The sequence below is a fragment of the Thunnus albacares genome, chromosome 17 (assembly GCF_914725855.1).
Source record: "Thunnus albacares chromosome 17, fThuAlb1.1, whole genome shotgun sequence".
Lineage (NCBI taxonomy): Eukaryota > Metazoa > Chordata > Actinopteri > Scombriformes > Scombridae > Thunnus > Thunnus albacares.
The window spans coordinates 4,949,148-4,973,492 of NC_058122.1; the positions used below are offsets into that span (position 1 = coordinate 4,949,148).

At 37.2% G+C, this 24,345-nt stretch overlaps 1 protein-coding gene across 1 annotated transcript; it reads left to right on the top strand.

Moving 5' to 3' along the window:
• Positions 1 to 2,310: 2,310 nt before the first annotated feature.
• On the top strand, positions 2,311 to 21,202 carry LOC122967457 (homeobox protein Dlx4a-like). The gene is made up of 3 exons (XM_044332130.1): positions 2,311 to 3,253; positions 7,367 to 7,563; positions 18,404 to 21,202. Exons 1-3 carry the CDS (start codon positions 2,917 to 2,919, stop codon positions 18,644 to 18,646), a joined length of 777 nt encoding a protein of 258 aa, XP_044188065.1. The 5' UTR covers positions 2,311 to 2,916; the 3' UTR covers positions 18,647 to 21,202.
• Positions 21,203 to 24,345: the final 3,143 nt, after the last annotated feature.

Genomic DNA, 24,345 nt, shown 5'->3' on the forward strand with positions numbered 1-24,345 from the left:
TCTTTTACTTAAGTAAAAGTACCAGTACAACACAGTAAAATACTCCATTACAAGTAAAAGCCCTGCATTCAAAACCTTACTCAAGTACAGAAGGATTATCAGGAAAAAAGGAACTTCACATATAAAAAGTACACAAATAAAAGAGAAATGGCCTCTGTGAGTGTTATATTATTATATGTGATATTATTAGATTGTTAATACTGGTGCATTGTACTTTAGCACAGAGTAGAGCTTCTTTTTCATACTTTATATAGTTAGGTAGATTAGTTCTTCAGTCCAGTGTTTCTGGCCTCGGGGTCGGGCCCCTCTAAAACATCACAGGATATATCTGAGGGGTTGTGAAATAATAAATGGGGTAAAAAAAAAGAAAAGAAAACTAAAGTCTGTAACAAAAATAAGTTCATTTTTGTACTTTTCTCTGATTGATATCTGATCTCTGCTTTTTGGTGAAATATTGGATAATTTGGCATCTTTAGTGGAACTGATAGCACCTCAAAGACATCTGAAACATGACAAGGGGGCCCAACTTTTTTAAGTGTCATAGAAATGTTGGGGACGCTGCTTTAATCTTTAACAACGTATTTTATAGTCTTAACATATGTGTTTTTTTTCGGTAAAATCTCAACATTTTAGGTAAAACCCGAACGTAATATAGTAACAGCTGTCACATAAATGTAGAGGAGTAGAGGTATAAATTGGAAAGTAAAGTACAAGTTCCTCCCAATTGTACTCAAGTGCTAAAACCAGAAACAGCAGTGTGACTCTTAAAAGACCCAACTAAAGTCTCAGAAGTTAGATTGCATCTTGTGTTTATTGCTGCGCTGAAATATGTGATGATGCTGTTCCAAATGCGTCGCTGCTTTCCTCGCATCAACCTCAGACTGGGGGGATGTGGGAAGAATGAAGGCGTAGATACATTGACATGAAGACTTAATCATGAAGTTGAAATCATCCTGGTTGATTAGCTTTTGTTGATTTTATGGAATTATAATGCGTTTTGCAAAAATGTTTACAAAAACGCGCTCTGCAATTATAATAAATCCCAGTAATACACACTGGCGGCATGTTTTGCTTGTGCAACTGGGATTGAAAATGATTTATCCGGATGTAATTCCTCATCTGAAATGACTTTATCCTACATTATTCTAGCGATTGGGAGGTTTTTCAGTTTGGTATAAGTCTGAACGCAGGCCCACACTCCGGGATTTCCACCGCAGATGAGCATAATGACTGAAATTACAGTGTCCGACCCTCTGCTCTGCCCAAATCACAAGTTCTGAGTTTCTCTAGAAGGGCGATGTTTGTTGTAATTGTCCCTCGTGTGGGACCACAGGCGGTGTGTGTAGCCAGCGTGTGTATATGTGTGTGTGTTTTCGTCTATACGTGAAGGTTATTACTTTGGCGTAAAACCAGGTCGATCCTGATTGGGTTTCCAGAAAGTGTCTTATCGCATCAGCCTCACTTTGAACAAAAAGAAAAGGAGAAAGAAACCGAACAATAAGCTGATTTTGGAAATTGGATTCTTGTGGATCGGTTTAAGTGTGCGTTTAATAAAAAATAATTTGGATAATAAGGTCTGCGGCCTTTCAGCAGCGGTTTATGAAGTTACTTTGGTCTGATCCGCCTTTTTTAACCTCCGCAGACGGGAGGAATTATATTTTTGGAAAGGCGCTGCTGTTAATGAGCCAACCTGCCTTTGTCTGTTTTCAAAGAAATGAGAGTTATTCTTAAATGTATATTTTGCGGCCTACTCTCTGTTTAATCACAAATAATGGAGGAAAAAATGACTGTTGAATAATAATGTTGAGTGAAAATAATTTTTTTTTTTATTTAATTTTACGTTGGAAACAATTATAATCCGGTATTTTAACCCGGAAGTTTTTTTTTTCTGTTCCTATAATAATGCAAAAGTAGGATCAAGTAAAACAAAGGCAGGAGCAGTGTCATACATATCTACACGTACAATTACTGCTCACTTAATCACTGTAATTTATATAATAAGAAACAGACATAATATTTTAGTTTAGTTTAAGTCATCATTATTTATTTGTCATGTTAGTTTGGTTAGTTATTTACATGTTTATTAGTCAATCTATTAGTTAGTTTTAATAAAGTGACAGCCTTGTGAACATAAAGAAATCGGTGCAGATATTTTGTCCACAACTGATCACACTTTATTTTATACATATATATATATATAATAAACTGGCTCTTAACTTAACACTCTTTGGAGTTAAGGCCTACAGTATATTCTCCGCCAAAAGCAAGAAGCGCCGGTTCACAGTTAGTGCTGATTGTGATTTGTGTGACACGGTGAAGCGCTGCAGCCAATGAGCGCGCCGTGTGCGCCAAGTGGAGGCAGAGAATGGTCTCTCCAGACCCACAGTGCGCTCTGAAGGGGAGGAACACACTCCGTGCTCTCCGCTGCCAAGAGCCTCCTCGCAAACCTAGAAGAAAACAAGCGCCCATCTGGTTCTTCTGGACCGAGAGAAGAAGGAAAGTATCCAGATTTGAAGGATATGAAATATATTTTTTTCGGCTTCTTTGTCAGGAGTTCCTGTTTGTGTCGTGTGCCGTCTTGGCTGCTTGTCGGCCTGTCATGCTTCTTATCCGTGTCTGCTGGACTCGATGGTTTTAAACACTGAGCGTCACGTTTATGGACCCTTCAGCTGGGATGTAGCGGAGAACAAACCCACCTAAATCCGCTTTGTACCCGCCTTTTCATTCAACGGGAATAAAGTGCCATAAATCGACGGTGAATTAGACTCTGTCGGGCTGGTGTTGGTTTATGGAAACACCTCTCTGAAAGTCTACTGACTTTTTTCACATTGATGGTGAGTTGCTTTATGATGACCCCCGTCCGGAGGTCATAGCTGACCCTTCTTATTTCCCACCACATCACTGCCCCTCACCCCAATGATGACTATGAGCTCTATATCGGACACTTTAGTCCCGCCTGATCCTTCCAAATCGGCGTTTTTGGAGTTCGGCGGCCACAGCTACCCCGGACATCCCGGACACCAGCAGTCCTCCCCCGGTTTGTCGCACAACCATTACCCGGTCCACGGTCTGCACGCCGTCGGGCCCTCGCAGCATGACGGCCCGTTCTCCTCCGGTGCTTCATCGTACGGTCGCCCGCTGGCATACCCGCCCTACCACAGTCCCGTGAGCGCGCACCACCCCGGGGCATACCTGCCCTACCAGCACGGGGGTCACAGCGGCGCGCTGGGGCACACCAGACTGGAGGATGCGGGTAGGTTTCTGTTGTGAGAGACAGGAAGAGTTATTTTGGCTATGTTTACATCTTTCCTTCTACAGTTTGACCTTGTCACCAATATCAGCCTGGCCCTTAAATATTTATCATGTGACTCACAATCAAGATTGTGTTGAATTGATGACGATGATGATGATGATGATGATGAAACATTTACAATTCCCACAGGGGAAATTCAATTGTTACAGCAGCTCAAAAATAGGAGAAAAAGAGTGTGTGAGTGATAAATAATAAATACACACACACCTGTCACATATACAGATATAACCTGCAGTAGTAATACACACATGGTGTGTAGCTTTGTCCTGAAATACTGCGCTGGAAATTGGATAATTGCACAAAAAGAGAAAACTCTATAAAATCTTATTGCACAAGGGTGAAACACAAGATAAATATGATGATAAATAAATGACAAAATGATAAATGAATAAATAAGATATATTGTGCTAAGTAGCTATGATGTCATAAGTGGTGGGTGATGGTGACAGAGACAACATCAGTGCCTCTAAACTGATTTGCAGGAAAAGAAAAGCTCTTAACTAAGTGGGCCGCTCAGAACTATTTTATGAGTTACAGATTATTTGGTTTTATTTGGGCCCACTTGTGCTAAAAACATATATTTTCAATTGATGATCTTGTGCGTCGTTTTAAATCAAAAACAAATCTTAATGCTACGTTGTAAATGTGACTTCCCAGCTCAGAATGAAGTTGAATGGAGCATGACATTTAATGACATTAAATTCAACAAAACGCACAAAATAAATTCAGAACAATCTCAGTAAAAAAATGTTGACCTGTGCATGTGTGTGATTTAGGACCACTAAGATATTTAACTTTGGTGTACGGTCTGAAAACATGAAAATAAACCACAATGGAGCGCAATAATTGGATCCACACACAGGTCGCCCGCAGTCATGGTGAGTGTAGTTTGGCCTGCAGAGACTCTCCACAAGAAAAGTGAGGCAGCCGACACCGGCCCTGTGGTGTCCCGCAGCGGCTGCATGCGCTCATCCCATCATCTCACATATCACATCCACGGTTTGTGCTGTCTCTGCGGGGACTGGCAGGCTTTTAACCACAATAATATGTCTTTTACCATTTTTTTGTTCAAGACGAGCAAAAATAATTGTTGGATTTAATTGAACTAAAATATTTGCTGAGTGTAAAAACATTTAAACTCTTTCTCAAAATGAAATATCAGAAGATCCGTAACCTCAGGGAAGAGAATAATAATTTTCCCTCAGATCAATTTAGAAAGAAACATTCTTTTTAAACATCTGGGCTTTTATTTGGTTGTCATGTAAAAGTCTTATCACCAAGGCCTGTTGGCTGATGACTGCAGGCCATTCTGTTAGAAATATTCACTGTTTACAGTAACTGTACAGTGATTTTATAGCATTTAAGAAAAACCAATACAAGCATATAAAAACATTTATATATAAATAATCTAATGTAATGATACAAGCACACGTTGACATCAGCATTACCAAGAGAGGAAATCTAGAATTAATTTCACGTCAATAAAAAATAAAAGGAAGGATATTAGATTCATATGATCAATTCTTTTTATAAGATCATGAGTCACTCCTTTCTCTCACTGTTTGAACACTGATATCAGATGAGTGATAGTAAAGAGAGTCTAGACGCTGTGGCTGTTTGTCAACCGTCATATACTATGTCAACATAATTTTTAACAGATGTCAAGTCAGGTCATGTAATAATAGTAATGATATTAATAATAATAATAATAATAATAATGATAATAATAATAATATGATCCTTGATCACATACTATTAAAGAAATGCTTGACTGCAGGCAAACATGTCTTGTTTTCCTGTTAAAACTGTCACATTTCTTTCTGTCCTTCTTTCTTTCTTTCTTTTAATTTAAACCATCCAGTCATTTATTTTTCTGGGAGTTTACAGACACAAAGTACCACTCGCTAACCCTAACGTTGAGTTTGGGGTCCTGGAGGCCCCACAGAAACATACTTCACATTGTTTTATCAGCTTGATACTTCATGGCTTTTTTGATAATATATGTATATATATTTAAAAAAAAAAAAATTTAAATATTTTCAGAAGTGTGTTGCAGAAAACGACGCGTTACTTCTGTCAGCTGTAAAACAGGGTTTAATACAGTGGATTCTCATATGATTTATATCTATGGTGGGTGTTGACAGTACTTTTACGCAGTGTTAGCTCTCCCACATCTTTAATAAGTCTATTTAGATTTATGTTACTTTTTACAATTTATTCATAAGAAGTCTAACAGTGTTTGACCTCTCTGGAGTCCAGTTTAGCCCACATACAAGTAACATCACTATATATGATAACTTACTGTGCATTTCTTTATATGTTGACTTTTTATATATTCAACAAAATGAATATATTTAATCCCGAAGGGCCCATATATTATATAAATCATGAAATATTTCTTTATTTGGTGTAATATGAATGTTTTATGGCCATTTTCATATTTTCTCACCATCAAACGTTCAAGTTCAGTTTGTGACAGAGGGAAGGGTCACCACGTCAACACCTCTCTACATGTTGGCTTTTATTAAGGTCAGACGTAAAGAAAAAATATTTGAATGAAAAAAAGAGCTTATTTTTCAAGTATTATTATTATTGTTATTATTATCATTATTATTATTATTATTATTATTAGCATTAGTGAGATCTGTGGGGCATCAGACAATGAGGAGGTTACACCAATGTCAATAAACACAAGGGTTCAAACCCAGTAGTGCCAGTCTGAAAATGTAGCATTCTCGATGGTGTATAAAAGTTTTTTAGAAAAATGTTCTTTATAAAAGTGACCGTCTGTTGTTTTTTTCCCCAAGCGTTCTTTGTTTAGTCTTCCTCAGTGTTGATGTACTTCAGTGCGTCAGTGCCGTTTCTCCTGGCTGCAAGAGCAGCTCAGTTATCTGAGCGTCTTGTGGGGCCTCGGCTTGTCCACAGCTGTTCTCTCCTGCCACTGCAGGCTATGAGCTCATGTCATAACAAAGATCAGCGTGGGCGAACATACACTGAGTGTTGTATAGCTTTCTTAAAAAAAGAAGAAAAAAAAAAGAAAAGCCCTCTCGACTGGCTGAGCTGCATGTGACTTAATAACTGTAAACTAAACTGCTTTGGACAGAACAAAGGGGAGTTATCTTTTTACCTGCAGCCATTGTTATACAGTCATTATACGCTTTTTACAGTCTGCTCATTATACTATATGTCATATACTGAATTGTACACATGAGTTTATGGCTCATGTGTACAACATATGTTTTCCTTGACTTCTGAGCAGGCTGCACTCAATACAGTCTTAAATCCAGCAACATGTGCTCACAGAATTAATAATTACGTCATATTACACAGTATTACAAATCAAAAAGCCCTATCTTTTGCAACATTGCAAATTTGTATTTTAGTTTAGTTTTACCCAAAAAAGCCACCACAATATTTTTTTGTGGTTTGATTTTGGTTAAAATATTTTCTTAATGTTAGATGATCGATTCATTTTCTTTACTGTAATAAAATAATAAATAATAAAATAGTTGAGGCCATATGTGATCTGTCTCTACATATTGGACACAAAAAAACCCAACAAAAACCAAAAAAACATGACACTCATTTTCAAACACATAAATACAAATTTCCTGTGAGATCACGCTGAATACATTTCTGTTTTTTCTTAACAGCTTCCATCACACTCTAATAGAGGCCACGTGTGTATTGTATGAAAACAGGCCTGCTCCCTGAATTCTAGCATTTTTGTGGGATAGAAATACTCATCAAATGCAATGTAATCTATGTGAAAAACCCCACATGGTGACTATGAGGCAGCACAAGCAGCTACCACCAGTTTTCCTTTAAAAAAGCCTAAATCTGAGAGACATTATGTCAAAACTTGTCAGTAAAAAGGTATATAAAGATTAAAAAATCAGCCTGTATGAAGTGTATGATAGTTGAAACATTAATGGGCTTTTGTTGACAGAACACTCTCTGTAACGCTAAAGGCCAAACTTCTGTCGCCTCTGAAATCCTCATGTTGATATTTATCTCAGGAAAACTCTGCTCTCGTCCCCCCTCTTCATCCAGAGCATGACAAGCCCACGGCGGTGATCGAGAACGGGGAGGTGCGGCTCAACGGGAAGGGGAAGAAGATCAGGAAGCCCCGGACCATCTACTCCAGCCTGCAGCTCCAGGCACTCAACCAGCGATTCCAGCAAACCCAGTACCTCGCCCTGCCCGAGAGGGCTGACCTGGCAGCCAAACTGGGCCTGACGCAGACCCAGGTAACACGGGGACGAACACACACACACACACACACACATAAATGCTCATCCACATTCATAGTCAATACACTCCCCAACAATAACCTGAATTATTTTAGCCTTTTTTTGTATTTTAAGATGCTGCGTTGAAAGAAAAACAAGAGTGGGTCAAAAGCTAGTGAGGAACGGATACAGGAAGTAGCGACACTCGTGCGACACTCGGCCGAGGCAACTATACGCATCACTACTTATCACTACTACTACTACGCGACTACACATCACTCACACAGTTGTGAGTCACTCAATCCGGACTTACGTGTTTATAGGGCTGGCCCCTGCGGTCCAGCTAAAAATATATTTCCTTCCGAACTCAAGTACAAAACTAATGAAAAATTAGCAATATTTTATACTAATATACAGAAAAATGTTTTAAAATCATTCTATTGCTGAAGGTAAAAACATAAATCAATAATAATAAGAGTCATTGATTGATTTATGAAAAGTCTAATATCTCTAATTGAGGGTGTGATAGTGTCACTTCACTCTTAGTATTGTCAGTTGCATTTGCAATTAAAGCGTTAAACCGCATTAAAGGTCATAGTAAAAGGAGAATAAGGCCAGAATAAAAAAGCCCAAACAGGCACTGCTACATTCTTGTAAACCGGTGTCATCCTCTGCCGTAAGGATATGTCAGCATTTACTGACATATCCTTAAATGTCATGTGAGGTCTAGTCATAGGTTGTTTGTCATGAAATCAATGTGTGTGTGTGTGTGTGTGTGTGTGTGTGTGTGTGTGTGTGTGTGTGTTACAATAGTTCAGTGTGTGTTTTGCATGTCTAACTGTGTATGTTCATTAACATGTCTGCATCGGGAGATGAGGGGCGAGGTTAAGTGGAAAACTTGTTCTGCCGTTGGTCATCTTTTCCTCGCACGTACTTGTTATTTGTCAGTTTTCTGTCTCTCTCAAGTGCACACACACACACACACACACACACACACACACACACGTGCAGTCAAAGGCAAATAAAAGCCTAATGGCAGCCATTTTGTCTGTCACATGAGGCCAATGAACCAACATGGGATGCTGCACAGTTGATGCCTCTTGTTTCACCAGTATGAACACTTGAAGTTTATATCACATTGTTATTAGCTGCTTTGGAATTTAGTAACAACCCACAACATTTTCCAATAAATAAAAGTCTAATTTGCTACGCTCCCTTGACATCAGACAATTCAACTTCTATTCAGCTGATGAAAGCTTCGATAATTGCTGCCCGCAGTCTGGAGAAAAAAAAATCCCCTGGTGATCAGTACAGATATAGATATTTCACTTTTGTTTATGTCTGTCTTCTTTTCCATCTGTGGAATGATGATCCTGAGTAAAGAAAAAAAAATGAAGAAAATATTTTGTTATCACATATTCGTGCGAGCTTGCCAGTAGGAAGATTGTTTTATGACTTTAGAGATTCAGGGTTGGTTCCTCTGACAGTCTCTCACTGTTTCCTCATTTCCTGAGCATCTTTCATGAATTAGAGAAATAGCTGGATACCTGACTAAAGGTCCCTTTCTTTAAAATACAGTAGTTTATGTATGGCTCGACAAAGAAGGAAAGTAGTAAAGAAGTTTTGGGTTTGAAGTTTTCAGACTGGCTGGCAAACTGCGTAATGGCTTCATTTTATGCCATTTAGGGCTGGTTATTTAACCTCCAAAAATCATAGAAACCTATATAATACATGTAATATTTATTATTTATTGTATTTATTATATTGTATATATTGTATATAATACAATATAATGAATGCTTATAGTGGACTCTGAGTATGTTTTCTCAGCTGTCTTGTTCATTTGATTTAGCTTATTTAAGATTAAATAAAAATACCTTCATTTTAATTATTTACAAGACATAGCTTATAGGATTTATAAGCTAAGGTGTACTTGTTTTCCTCTACTACAAATAATTACAATAAATCATTTAATTTATAATTGAATACATTTAAATTTAAAGGTAGCTTAATCACATTAATGCACAATTGCATTAGAGTCAAAAGCTGAGATGGCATCTACTGAGATCTGTTAAGCTAGTTAGCTTTAGCAGGAGTTTAGCTGTTTTTTTCTCCACTGTTTTTACACTGATTTTAACCTTATGCGCCAGATGGTTTCTGAGAAGTCATCCTTGGAAACTGTTTGGAAAACTACTTTCAAACTTTCAAAAAATACTTGGCAGGTGATTGGATGAACTATTTGTCTGTCACCATCTTACCTTGCAAGAGAGCTGGATTCACGAGATCACGCAAGAATACTTATCGGAGCGCATAACTTGAAGTCTGACAAGATGCCGTGATCTTGTGATGTTGTGATGTCATGATCTCACAAATCCAGCTGCCTCACAAGATAAACTGGATTTCACTGAATTACCAATAAATCAGTTCATTAAAATTGCTATTTTTCTGTTAAAGATAGATAACAGCAAGGAACCAAACTTTGTTTTAGCTTGAACGAATATTAGCCATGACTATCTCAGCAGCTAGCTTTCACTCTTCCTTTCAGCTTTCTAGTTGACCGTCTGCTGTTTGGGTTTTTAGTTCCATTTGTAACAGAAGTCATACATTTCAGACACAGACACATGTAGGCTTATTTTTAAAAGTCGTATATTTCTTCATGAAGCACGTTCAAAGATACATTACGCCAGAAAGGTGAAAATAAAGGTTTGGGTATTGAGCAGGTGTCCCATTGGGGGAACGTTTAAGTTGGATTGTTTGGGAGTTACTCATTTGAAATACGATACGTGCATCTGTGTGTGTGTGTGTACTGAGTATATGTAAGAGCTGATGTCATCAGATGTACGGTCCTAATCCCGTATGAATTAACCACCGCAGCTATGTTTACACTGGGAGTAAGAGATGATCCGTCCGTTTGCCTTTGTCTTTTGTAGTGGAAAAGTGGATTTGAATGTAGTCTGCTGCAAGTCATGCATGCATGCATGATTACCATAGAAGCACATTGTTTTTTGTTGGTTTTTACATTTTTTTAATTCTGTTTTCCTTGAGGTGTCATGGATCAGGGAGAGGCTGCTTTGACTGATTGCATTACAGTATGGTAGAGTTATTCAACTCATACTAAAAGCAATTAAATGATATCAGACTGTAGTTAGAGGAATGCAGACACATTTTTGTGGGTTGGGATTAAGAATGGGTCTTTTATGTGGGTACTTTTTTTTCGTGAATGGTTGCCTTGTTACAGGAGAAACTAAATGTGCCAGAGACAAGACAAAAAGTCTGTGTTAAGGTGACAACTTTTTAGATGTAGCAACACTAATATAAATGAAGGCTTGTGAAACGTTTTTGGACAGATATTCCTTAAGCCCCCTAGTCACCTCCTTTGATAGAGGGGTCTTCTTCACAGTTTGCCTGCAAAGAAATGTTTAACATCAGACAATAGGGATATAACATGTTATTTAGTGAGCTTTAGAGGTGCCAGTTTGCAGATTTTGTTTGCTCTGGACAGAGCCAGACTACCTGTTTCCTGCTGTTTTCAGTCTTTATGCTAAGCTAAGCTAACCTGTTGCTTAGCTTACATATTTACCATACAAACATGAAAGTGGTATCAATCCTCTCATCTAACTCTCAGCAAAAAAGTGAATAACAATAACTCTAAAAATATCAAACTATTCTGTTAACCATCCAGTTGTCACCATGTGCAAATAAAAATAAGTATTTTTATGCCTCCTCACCACTGACAGCCGTGGTCAGAGGCATTATGTTTTTGGATTGTTCCTCTGTGCCATTCACATGAATGCAATATCTCAGGAACACCTTGAGGGAATTTGTTCACATTTGGCACGAACATCCACTTGGAGTCAAGGATGAACTGATTAGATTTTGGTGGTCAAAGGTCACTGTGACCTCACAAAACGTGTTTGTGGCCATAACTCAAGAATTCATACACTAATTATGACAGTTTCACACAAATGTCTAATAGGATAAAATGATGAAGTGATGAAATTTTATATCCAAAAGGTCAAAGGTCAACTTCACTGTGACATCATAATGTTCTGCAGAAAACACTTTTCTGGCCTTTATTCAACACCTTAACTCAGGAACAGAAGGGGAGATTGTGACCATATTTCACATTTGGTCGGATACTGAATTGGTGACACTAATCTTGGTGCCCACTTTGAAACAGTGGTGATTGTTTAGATCTTCTGTGCTGCCGGATTGAAGATATGTGTGAAACACCCACGTTTTAGAATTTGTAGCTTCTTTACAGCAACATCCATATCTGAAGCTTTGTCTACTGTCATGGCTACAACTTTGTATTCTATCAGATTCAGTGTTATTGGCCAAGCATGTGAACACATACAAGGAAAATACACTTAGTATATTTTATTAAATTCCTTCAAAGTCTTGACTACAAATATTATGAGTCTGAACAGACATGGATGTAAACTGCAACTTGACTGGCTGGCGGAGACATACAACTGCGAGGCGATATTTCTAGTTTTTTAATATTTGTAAGGTCATAATTCAGGGATTTTTCTTTTTTTGAATACTGCTGTTAAAAATAATTTTCCAATGGCACGCTACGTATTGTGTGCAGAATTAATTTGCCTTTTTTAGGAACAATTATAATTTCCTATTTTTTTTATTTGAAGAACAGTATATTTTTAGTTATAGCAAGTCATTAAATGCTCCATTAGACATTGTTGTAGTAAATATAGACATTTTGTGGAAAACATGTATAGTCTATTACATTTGAAATACAATACAAAGTTGTGCTTCGCGGGCTTGTTTTCTCTCTAATAAATAGATGGAGATACAGAGACACAGTTTGTATTGAAACATGCAGTCATGTTGCTCTCAGTTAGTCAGCTGTAATTAGCCTATGTACGAGTATATACGGTATGTACTGTGCACACATTCCTCACATGCATGGGTGCACTTTTGCCTTGCACACACACACACACACACATACATTAAACATATGTAGCTCATGTGTGCATTTTCATACACAGATGGAAACATAAATACACACACTTGAAGATAGTGATCATACACCACATCTCTGTGCTGCTTCCATGCCATTAGGCTGCCAGCCAACCGCTGACCACTTTCCCTCTAAATCTCCTCTGTTCCCAGACGCAGCTGAGAAATGGCACGTAGCACAACGTTTTTTCCTTGAAACTCTTACTGTCTCTATCTTTATCCATCTCCCTTTCTCTCTATCTCTCTCTCTCTCTCTCTCTCACACACACACACACACACACACACTGCCTATACAGCTTAACCCACCCACCAAATGGAAGTCTTTTATTTCTGAAGAAAACCCACAGCACAGCCTTGATCAACTTTTTCATCCATTCATTCAAGAATATGGAATATATTCAATATGTTATGTTCACACGCACACACACACACACACACACACACACACACACACACACACACTCAGTGGCACCTGGCCTGCCTCTCAGCCACCCTCCTCCCCTAATGTCGGTGTCATTAGCTATGCTCTCAGGGAAGCTGTCAGCTCCATGTTGCCGCTGGAATATGAAACCAATAATTACAGCAGAAATCCTCTCACTGAGGCTGCATTAACTTAACGTGCTGTTGATTGACTCCTGGGCTCATAAGCTCCGCTCCACATATTCACTTAGGTTTTCATCTGCGAGCTACCACTATGGTGTACCACTCCAGGTAATTATTATACTGCCGGCACTGCGGTTTGGTGGCTGTAATTTTTATGACATGAGTATATCGATTATTATAAAGAGGGGCTTAATTTTGGTCTTAAGCATGGCTGGAACAACTATAATGACAGCTTCAGTTTTCAGATATGATTTTGTTTTTAGATATTAGTAGAATTTACTTGATATAAAATTGCAGAATTTGGAAAATAGAGTTTAAAGATAATTTCTGAATTACAGCATTATGGGCTGTATAATGGTCTTGCATATTTATGGAGTGATACTTTCATTTTATGTATTTGCCACCATCCATACTAACTCCTAACAGACTGTGATTGACGTCAGCAAATATACTGGAACAATAGAGATCAAATTAAATGTCAAATTTCGCTTAGCATGACTTCTTGAGAGCTGGGTGTGAAAGCTGGATGCCTTTTTGATTATCGGGTAAAGGGATCATTTTTTCCACATATTCAGAGTCAATTAGACCAGGCTGAATTAGATTTTTATAGAATAGAATATCTTCCATAAACCACTTCAACCATCTTCATAAATACCCATTTAAATCCCAGAGTAATAATTCCCAGGACTGTCAGTGCAGAGGAGAAAACAATTTTAGTGCCAAGAGTGTTTTCTCTTCTATTAGTCTGTCTTTTATCTTTCTCTCCTGCCGGCCAGAGCTTTTTTTCCTTCGAGCAGCACCAGTCCTTTGGGCGTTCATTTTCCTTTACGGCGCAGTTAAAACCTGTTTCAGACAAAAGTATCCTTCACTGACTGTGTGTAATTATTTATGATTCATTTGTTCCTGCTAAGCTGACAGGTTGCCCGAGAGACATATTCGTGTAATTTGATGCTCAATTTGCAAGCACGCTGGAAACAGAGAACATGCCAATTACACAACTGAAACATCTCTAACCACAGAAAAATGATTGAAATGATATTCAGTTCAGTTCAGTTCAATTCAGTCACTTTATTATCCCAGATGGGAAACTTGACTTGCAGTCAGGGGCACAAGATAAAAAAACAACAGAAGTACAAAAACAAAAGTACAAAAACAAAAAGTACAAAAATGTTTCCTGTACATATATACAATATACAGAACACAATAATACAACAAAACAATATCTAAAATGCTGCATTACATGTGCAGATTAAGCAGGTTTATTGCTCAGGGAACAAAGGAGTTTTTACTCCTATTGCACTTGAACCAGGGTACTCAGCCAGTTTCAAACTCAAAGTGAAGGGGGGGTCTGTGCAGTCTAATATAGACCTGGGCTGGCAGAGAACCTGCTGGTCAAAGACAATAATCAGGGGGGTCTGTGAGACACCTAGCACCTTACCAACCACCTGACCAATATAGCTCAGGTGGTTTTTACCCCTGATGTTCTGGTTACCATACTGAGCAATCATAGAAAAAGTAGGAACAGATTCAATAAATGACTTGTACAACAAAGACATCATTTTCCTATCTACATTAAAAGCATTTAACTTCCTGGAAGTTCAAACGTTGCTGTCCTTTCTTACAGACCGCATCAGAAATTGCATCAAATTTCAGGTTATTATCAATGACTGTTCCAAGATATTTATAATGTTCTACAAATTAAATGCCAATTCCTTTGATGACGTGCCTTGGCAATGTCTTGGCATTGAATTTGTAGAACATTATAAATAGCTTGATAATAATAATTTGATGCTAATTCTGATTTAGCTCAATATTGGCACAATTCTAATAATATTATGACTTATTCACACACTTGTAACTGTTATGTGTCATAAACCTAAAAGCACAAACCATGTGTCTATAGGAATCACAATAACCTTATAATACTGTATGTGATGATATTTGTAGCTCTTGTGCTGTCACTGTAATATTAGTACAGAGACGTTATTGTAGGCACACCTAATGGAATTTCTGTTATCCTATTACTGTTACTACTATTATCTTATTACTGTGTAATGTTTTACAATCACTTATTCATCTGTACAGCTCTTTATTACCTAATTTATGCTACTTTATTGCATTGTCATCCCTAATCTTAGAAGGAGTGGTTATTGTTTGTGTACAACAGTGAGTGTCGTACAGCCTAATAATAATTTATGTATTTATCTACAGTACCAGTGAAAAGTTTGGACACTCATTGACATGAATGTGATGTTGTGTCCAAACTTTTCACTGGTACTGTATGTATTTGTATTCTATAGTTTTGCTATCCAGTATATTAATTTAGGTTGTGATAGATTGGTTTATATAGCTTTCATTTGACAGAATAATCTTAACTCAAGGTCCACCTTTTTCTGAGTTGTCAGCCACATCTCATGGGTAACAACTGAGCCATCTCCATGGTAACTGAGCAAATGAAGACCATGTGATGTGGTTGAAGGCTCCAGAAAAAAAGCAAGTAAATTGACCTTGGATTAAGATTGTTTTGATTAACTACAACTTCATGCACATCCACCTTGATGCTGGTGTGTATATCACATTCATACCAACACAGTGACACGAGTCAAACCCATGTCTGGGGGTCTATCTGTATGGGTCAAGTTGAGGCGGGTTGTCCTAGTCAGTGGGTTGGTCAAAGGTCAGATGCTGCTAGACTGAGTTGTTACCAGGAATGGAAATAAATTCAAATATAACTACATTTAAATAATAATTTAACTTACAAAGAGAGGGAGGAATATTTTGCCTGATGAGGTTATACTTTATTTTGAGATGAAACCAAAACTGTGAGAAGTGTGGCTAAAAATAAACTCTATATGAAATACTGAAAGAAAGACCAACATATGAGCGTGCTACTCCATAACAATTATTGTTCAGTACATTCATTGACTGATGACGTTCATATATAAAATATATCACAAGTCAATACTGTATCAGTCATGCAGTATTTTATATGCCTATAATGGATTCTTGGACATTTATTGTCCTTCTGTCTATAACTACTCTGTCTGGTGTTTGCTTAAATGAGTCTTCTAAGACCTGCTCCCACACAGTCTAGTTCACAAAGCACAAACATTTTTTGCAGTGGTATTTGTCACATTTTCTCTAAGTATTTTTCCTATTGTGTGGGCGAACATTGTGCACAAAATATCTGATATAGCCCTAAGGATATTAGTTCCCTACCTTTAACCTTTAATTTCTCAAAGATTATTTCAGAAAACCAAAATAATTAGTTTTTCCACGCCTTCTAAATCCATCACCTGCTCTCAGTCTTCATGATAACTCATCAGCTCTTAAATGCAAAGAATTTGCTACATTTTTGAGGGAAAAAAATAGCTTCTATTAGAGCCAGCATTGTAAATGCAGACACTCAAACTCCCTGGGATTTCCCTGCTCATGGGCCTCCATCTATTATGTCATCCTTTGATTTGATGTCAGCAGATGCCATCTGTGAAGTAATTAGCACGATGAAGTCTTCCACTTGTGCTCTAGACCCCATCCCAACCAAGCTGTTTAAATCTTGCTTCCATAGCCTCTCCCAAGTAACAACAAGTATAATAAACTCCTCTCTTAATTTGGGCATCTTCCCCACAGCTTTCAAGACGTAAATAGTAAAACCTCTCCTCAAGAAATCCAATCTGGATTGCTCAACTAAACAATTACAGACCCTTTCCTTGGTAAACTTTTAGAGAAAATAGTTTTTAATCAACTACTTGTTCATCTAACCAACAACGGCATTTTAGAAAAGCTCCAATCTGGTTATCGAGCAAACCACAGCACAGTCAGCCCTACTGAAAGTTGTAAATGACCTGAGAATTATTGTGAATTGAAACAATGTGGCTGTCCTTCTCTTAGACCTCAGTGCAGCATTTGATACAATTGACCACAAAATTTTAATTGACAGACTTGAAAAATGGCTGGATCTCTCTGATCGTGTTTTAGCTTGGTTTCAGTCTTATTTAACTGGCAGACAATTTTATTTTCATTATATATGCTCCCGCTTGGAAACATTATTAACCATCAACACGTAAATCACCATTTTTATGCCGATGATACACATTTGTATATCTCTTTATTGCCAAATGACCTCGATGCATGCTTTCATTGCCTGTCTCACTGACATTAATTTATGGATGGGTAAAAACTTTTTTAAAACTGTGAGGAAATGAGGAAAAAAACTGAAATTCTTTTAATAGGACCCAAAGCAGCAAGAGAAAAACTGAACTCAATGCTTGGCGGTCTTAGCAAACAGATTAAAACACAAATCATAAACTTGGGAGTGATTTTAGGCTTAAATTTAATTCTTGTCAATTTTCATTTTAACAAGGTCATTAAAACATAATTTTTTCATCTCAGAAATATTGCAAAAGTCAGACCTTTTTTTAACTCAGAGAGATGCTGAAATGCTCATTCACACTTTTATTACTACCTGTTTAGACTATTGTAATTCCCTTTTTACTGGATTACCTAAAAAGTCTATAAGAAAACTACGGCTAGTTCAGAATGCTGCAGCCAAAGTCTTAACTAAAGCAAAGAAAATGGGTCATGAGATCAAGACACTGCACTGATTACCTGTATCTTTCAAAATTGATTTAAAGTTCTTTTACTTGTTTATAAAGCTTTAAATGACTTTGCTCCTCCCTACATCTGAGATTTCCTTTCATTTTATGTTCCAGACAGATCATTAAGGTCCTCCACCGCTTTTCTTTTAAATGTCCCATAAAAGTACCGGTGAAGCTGCCTTCTGTTTTTATGGAAAACACTGCCTCTGGATATTAGAACGGCAGCTCTCTCAGTATTTTTAAAAGGAAATTAAAGACCAATCTTTTTAATCTGGCTTTTAATTTTAATTTGCAGTAACGTTATAGCTTTAGCTTAAGTTTTTAAGTTTTAATCATTGTTTTTTATATCATTATTATCCCTGGCGTTTGTTTTTTATTTTTTTATTTTATTGACTTATATTTATCTGTTTTCAACATTGTTTTATTGCTGTAATTTTTAGTCTTGCAAAATTTTATTTATTGTTGTCTATTTTGGTTTTTTTTTTAGTGTGCTTGTGTTGTTTTAATTCTGCTATGTGAAGCACTTTGGGCTGCATGTTTGTATGAAAGGTGCTACATAAATAAAGTTGAGTTAAGCTTAACATCAACAAGGTGGATACATATTTTGTACAATGGGGAAGCATGCTATTGTGTGTATCAACTTTTAATGTTTATCTTTCCCTTTCCTTGAACTTCAGGTGAAAATTTGGTTCCAAAACAAACGATCCAAATACAAGAAGATCATGAAGAACGGGCCCTGTGGACCTGAGGGAGACCACCTCGCCCCCCCACCACCGTCTTCCTCCTCTCCATGCTCCCTGTGGGACATCAGCATGGCCGCCAAAGGCGCGCCAGTGCACTCTGGAGGATACATGAACAATTTTGGACACTGGTACCCCGGACACCAGCAGGACTCCATGCCGAGGACTCAGATGATGTGACAGACATGAGGACACAGCACTTCCAGGACAAATTGTGGATTTATATCAGCAAGCTGACTGGAGCTGTTTGGGACATGGACATTGTTTAGAGTCTGAGCCGCTCTGGAGGCAAAAATGATTTAACTGGCAGAAATAAACTGTGGAGGACAGAGCTAATCTGAGGAAGTTCAGTTTAACAAATGTACAATAAAGTACAGACAGCTATCAAAAACATGAATGATTTAATACAAAATATTGTTTTGAATTTGCTACTTTACTTCTAGCATTCACAAAATAGGTCATCAGGACTGTAACCATGGCGTAGATCTGGCTACATGTACCAATGCACCTATAGCATCATAACTAAATCCAGTAACACTGCAAACTAGCTGTTAGCTGATGTTAGCTGATGCTAATTTCTAGTCTTGGTTAGATGTGCATTTTTATGTAGCACATAGAAATCAACAAAAGATTTAATTTGCCAAGTCATTAGCTAGATATGAAAAAACGCTAAATGCTCAATTTTAATGCCAATGGCTCCGCTATGAGGACTGAATGCTCAGTTCTGATTGATTGCAGCACTAAGAACTGAGCATTTGGCGCCCCACAAAGCCTAGCTAACCTTCCAAATTCACATTGCCAGTTAGCTAATTAGAACTTGTGAAATATTTGACACATCAAGTTGATTTAATTTAACTGGCAGTTATTTCTGCCTCCAGAGTAGCTCTGCCTGCCAAGAAATTTTTGATAAAGCTACAACTGAAGCTACAACTCCAAGCTAATGCTAGCTCTGCATCTCTGATTCTGGACAATTCAGGGTTTTTTGTTGTATCAGTGGGTTACAGTGGGGCAGGTACACATGTAAAAAGAAAGGTTTCTTCAGGGGTTCTTTGTAGTTTTTCTTTATGGAACTGTAGGGCCTACTGATTCAAAGGACACTCTGGTTTGCTAAAATTAAGAAAACAGATCAGATTAAAGAACTAGAGAAACATTCTTTAGATTCTGACTATTTTGAGTATTTTATGAATTCTGACAGAGTTGTGTGTAGCACTATAGGTTCTATGTAGCATATAGACCTATAAAGAGCCATTATAAAACGGTTGATTACAGCACCAACAGGGGTTCTGATAAGGTGTAAGAACAAACAGCCATTTTATGGTACTTTATAAAACCTTTTTTAAGTATATGGGAAATAGGCACTGAATGGACATGGCTACTTTATTGTTTGAGTCTAATTTTAGTTTTTTTTAAGCTCATTATAATAAAAGATCTATATTAGTTGAATGAAAAATAAATGCCAGAAATGTATTTGAAAGACATTTATGTATAAACAAAAAAAAAGTTACCAGGTCATTTAGGACTAATGCTCTGATTCTATCATTCATAAAATTTATCAGGTTGACCAGATTTAGATAATTGGGCCTGTCACTCCAGCTACTTATTGTTTGATTATGTCCCCAGAAAGTGAATATTAATGGGTTTGGACATTTGGTCTTGAATAATGGATTGTTAGTTTCAAGGACTTGGCCATGCTATATATCAGGGTTTAATTAATTGAGGTTTTACACTTCTAATTGTGAGCAACATTTCATTTTTATTTTCTTTTTATTCACCAATGGATTTTAATGATGGTCTCTGTCAGTGTTTCATTCCAACACTTGTTTTATTCTGCTTCCCTCCAAACAGATTATGAACTTCAGTTTTTTGACACCTGAAGTTTACATTCATATATGCAGTAGAGGCCATGATCTGTGGAATTTTTCAACAACCTCTTAAAATACTGAATTAATATTATGCCAATAATATATTGTCTATGGGTCAGGATAGGCTTTGTTATTTGAAATAAATCAAACCCAGTGATCATTGCCACCTTATTTGATTATGTTTATTTAATTTACAGCCAACAGTGGAAATAATTTGTTTTTGCATCTTTAGCCTTTAACAGATAATATCAAATTTAGGGAAAAATAACATATTCCGTGTCAGTGTTCCTCAGTGCCCTGGAGGCATTTTCTCTAAAGTCGTAAATCACGTTCGTCGAGCACCCCTCAAACATCTGGAAAAGCAAAAAGAGTCGTCAAACATCGTCAATGATTTTATAAAATGACCACGTCAATTATAGGTAATTTAGGACACAGCTTGTTAAATAAAGCTTTCACTTTGACGCTGTAATTATCTGTAATTGTCAGCCAAGGGAATATCCTTCTGCCTCGGGCCCTTTAGAAAGGGCTAGGAAGTAGTGGATTACATCAAACTGGATTACTGGGCGCTAATCCTTTCACAGAAATACATGAATGTTAGAAACATGCATGGATACATTTCTGTATTATGCTGCTTGCAGTTAGGTTTTTTTTCCTGGGGTTTAATTTTGACACTCTTGGATATTATCTTACATGCTTTCCAGTTCTTTTTCTTCATTTTTTGAAGACAAAAAGGGATAGAAGTTATTTTACATACCATTATTGTGTTAGAGTTATTCAGTGGTCACATCCCTGTTTTCATTGGTCAGATGGACTAAAGGACAAAAGGAAATTCTTGGCAAATTACCTTTCAATGCAGTTTAATATGAGAATAAAAGGCCACGATAATATGAGGTGTGTGTCAGAGAGAATGTGTGTGTATTTGAGTCTGAAAAGATGATAAAATCACTTTTTTTCCTTTCAGAAAAGGGGAATTGTTGCACTGCCACACTATTAAGTTGAAAAATTTAAGTAGATGATTAATGTTTAATCGATGGAATCAGTGCAGCTGGCAGAAAAAAAAAAGATTAAAAGATGAGGTTAACTAAAAACAACAAACTGTGTAGGTGGTCTGTGTACTAGCTATAGGCTCAAATTCTGTCTTGGATAAATATAATGTTACTCAAAATCAGTAAATCTCAGTACAGCCTTCTTAAGATCCAGACAAAACATGTTTGTACCTGAAGTGACTGTACCATGAAGTGGCTAAATTGTTGGGAACGCACATGGGAAACTTTCTTCCTCTTCCTCTTAAATCTAGTGTAGACTGCTGTCTTTTTTAAAGGGAAACACATGTTGGGGAACCTGAACATTTTGCCACAAAATCAGTACACCTCAGAAATATAAATGACATAACTTATTTATATTTTTTGTTGTAGAGATTTGTATAAAATGTATGCAAGAAACCCATCTGCAAAAATGTATTCCTCACTTTTCTAAGTAATTTCAGTCGTAATTTATTACTCTTAATTACTAGGACTGCTCAATGGCAAATACATTTTATTTTCAAACCGTGCTCCTCACTCAGCAAGTGTCCAATCAGGTGAAACACGATGTCAAAGGACAGTTTTGCAATTTTTCAAGTCAAAACAATATTTAGGTGCCAAAATGAATATTGACAGTTTTCTTGCTGTAATCATTCCTCCGGGTCATACTGGCCATTAGAAGATCCCTTCATAATGCAATTACAATGTACTTTTTGTTAATATACCTCCACTGTAGCTGAATAGGAAATCACTGTCTGTCCAAGCAAAGAGGGAATTTTTTACTAAAAAGATTGTAACTGTGGAAGATATCCACTTTATTTGACTATCTCAGACTGCCGAAGCTTCATATTATCTTCAGATAAACTTTTGTTCAATTTTTTTCCTCTCAAAACGAGGACTGTGGATTTTTTCCTCCATCACTTACATTGTAAGTGCATTATGAAGGGATCTTCTAATGGTCAGTATAAACAGGAGGAATGATTACAGCGGACAAAATCTGTTTAAATGTTCATATGGATACGTGACTGTTGTTTTAAGATGGACTTGTCATTAACTACTGGAGGATATTTCAAATGCACTACAAAGCTGAACATCATTTAAAGTCATAAATGAGATGAAATTGTATGTACCTTTTATACATTCTATTGATTAAATGCCAAATATCCATCAAAAATATAATGCCAAGCCTGATCAGGTGCAACTGGTGAAATGACGATCAAAAAAAGTATTTGTTGAATTTATGTATATGTATTAGCGTGTTTGAAAGTAATTTAGACATATAATTAGGATTACAACATTATGATGTTTTGTAGCTGTACACCAGTTACAAATGCCTGATAGAATGAATTTGTTACAGTTCTCCTTAATCTACATAGGGTTCTAAAACATGATTATAACAACATTGCACTATTGGTCGATTACATGAAGAAGCCATCATTTGTACCTGAAAATGAACTGGCACGATTGTCGGGAGGAGATTCTAACACTGTAACACTGTTGGCCTCACATGAGAAACTTTCTTCCTCTTCCTCTTAAATTTCATGTAGACAGTTGACTGCTGTCTTGTTTAAAGGGAAACACATGTTGGGGAACCTGAACATTATGCCACAAAATCCACGCACCTTTGAAATATAAATGATATAACTTATTTAGCTTCATACAAACCCTTATTTATTGGGGAATCACAGTGCAGGTTGGGGGAAATTATGATTCACAGACTAATTATACTTTTCTTTTTGGACTCTTTGTTTTTTAAGTTAAGAGTTCTCCTGTCTCTCATAGCCCTCATAATCTTTTTTTTTCTTGTTTTCTTTTCTTCTGAGGATCAAACGTCCCTTTCAAAAGCCACACAGCGGAATTTTCAGAAGGCCCTGACTTATTTAATCCGCTACTGTGAGCAGCATCCTGTTGCCTCAGGCAAAGTTCACACCATAGAGTTTTATGGAATACTTTGCTTCACAGACTTCAGACACATCACACTGTCCTAATGAACTGATATAAGCCCGTCGGGAGCTGAGGGAACATGGCAACACAAACTGTCTGCTGAAAAAATTGCAAAAGAGGAAGAGAACACGGAGGAAAACAGAAAGAGAAAGCAGAGGGCCACCCACCCGCACACCCACACACCCACACACCCACACAACTGGCTAAAAAGCAGCATATCACATTAACTTCAGCTAATTTTCAGATGCATTTTTTGGTGAGGAATGTGGATTTTCCTCATCTCTTACAATGGCGTGGCGCTGAGAGGAGATCTCATTACAGCTAGCGCGGAGAGAAGGAATAGTTACAGTGACCAATAAATATTTCAACATACATGTAACATGTGAGCATTGTATAACAGCATAACTTTTCATTTAACTCTATCAAGATGAATTCCCGTTCTTTTAAACGTTTAAAAGGCACAATCTATAATCTAAAAGTAAATAAAAGAGCTTCTCCGACAACACAAAACACAAGACTGAACCCTTTAGTAAGTTGACTGATGGGTCTTTTTCAGTCAAGAGCGGCCATGGTTTTATTTGATCTCATTAGGCTACGCGGAGAAAACAAATATTGTTCTCTCAACACAAAGAGATATATTTATGCTGACATGGCATTTTAGCATCTGATCTGAAATGATGCAGTCATTTCAGATCCAGGAGATCCCATTGCTGATCATCAGTGCATTTGAATGTGAAGTAAAATAGTCTTTCCTACTCATATTGTTAATTTAAACAAATAAGAGGAGATATCCAGATTATCTGGATTATATGTTATCTGAGTCAGAGTTATGACGCTGGGGCAGAAATGTGAAGAGGATGTGGCAGCAAATTTTTGTGGCCACTGCGCACTGAAGACGCACGTGGAAACAGTGTGGGATTGGAGAAAACTGATAATTTTGTATATTATCAATGGGTGTGACAATCAACCATGTTTATCGCAGCTGTTACTGGCACTTATATCGTAATCAGTCTAACGGAAACAATCTCAAATTAGGTTTATGCACACCAGA

What these genes read in the sequence shown, in the direction of transcription:
- LOC122967457 (XM_044332130.1), top strand. Translation starts at nt 2,917, where the DNA reads ATGATGACTATGAGCTCTATATCGGACACTTTAGTCCCGCCTGATCCT. An exon ending in CACCAGACTGGAGGATGCGG is followed by an intron (nt 3,254 to 7,366) that starts GTAGGTTTCTGT and finishes CTCTTCATCCAG; the next exon opens with AGCATGACAAGCCCACGGCG. An exon ending in TGGGCCTGACGCAGACCCAG is followed by an intron (nt 7,564 to 18,403) that starts GTAACACGGGGA and finishes CTTGAACTTCAG; the next exon opens with GTGAAAATTTGGTTCCAAAA.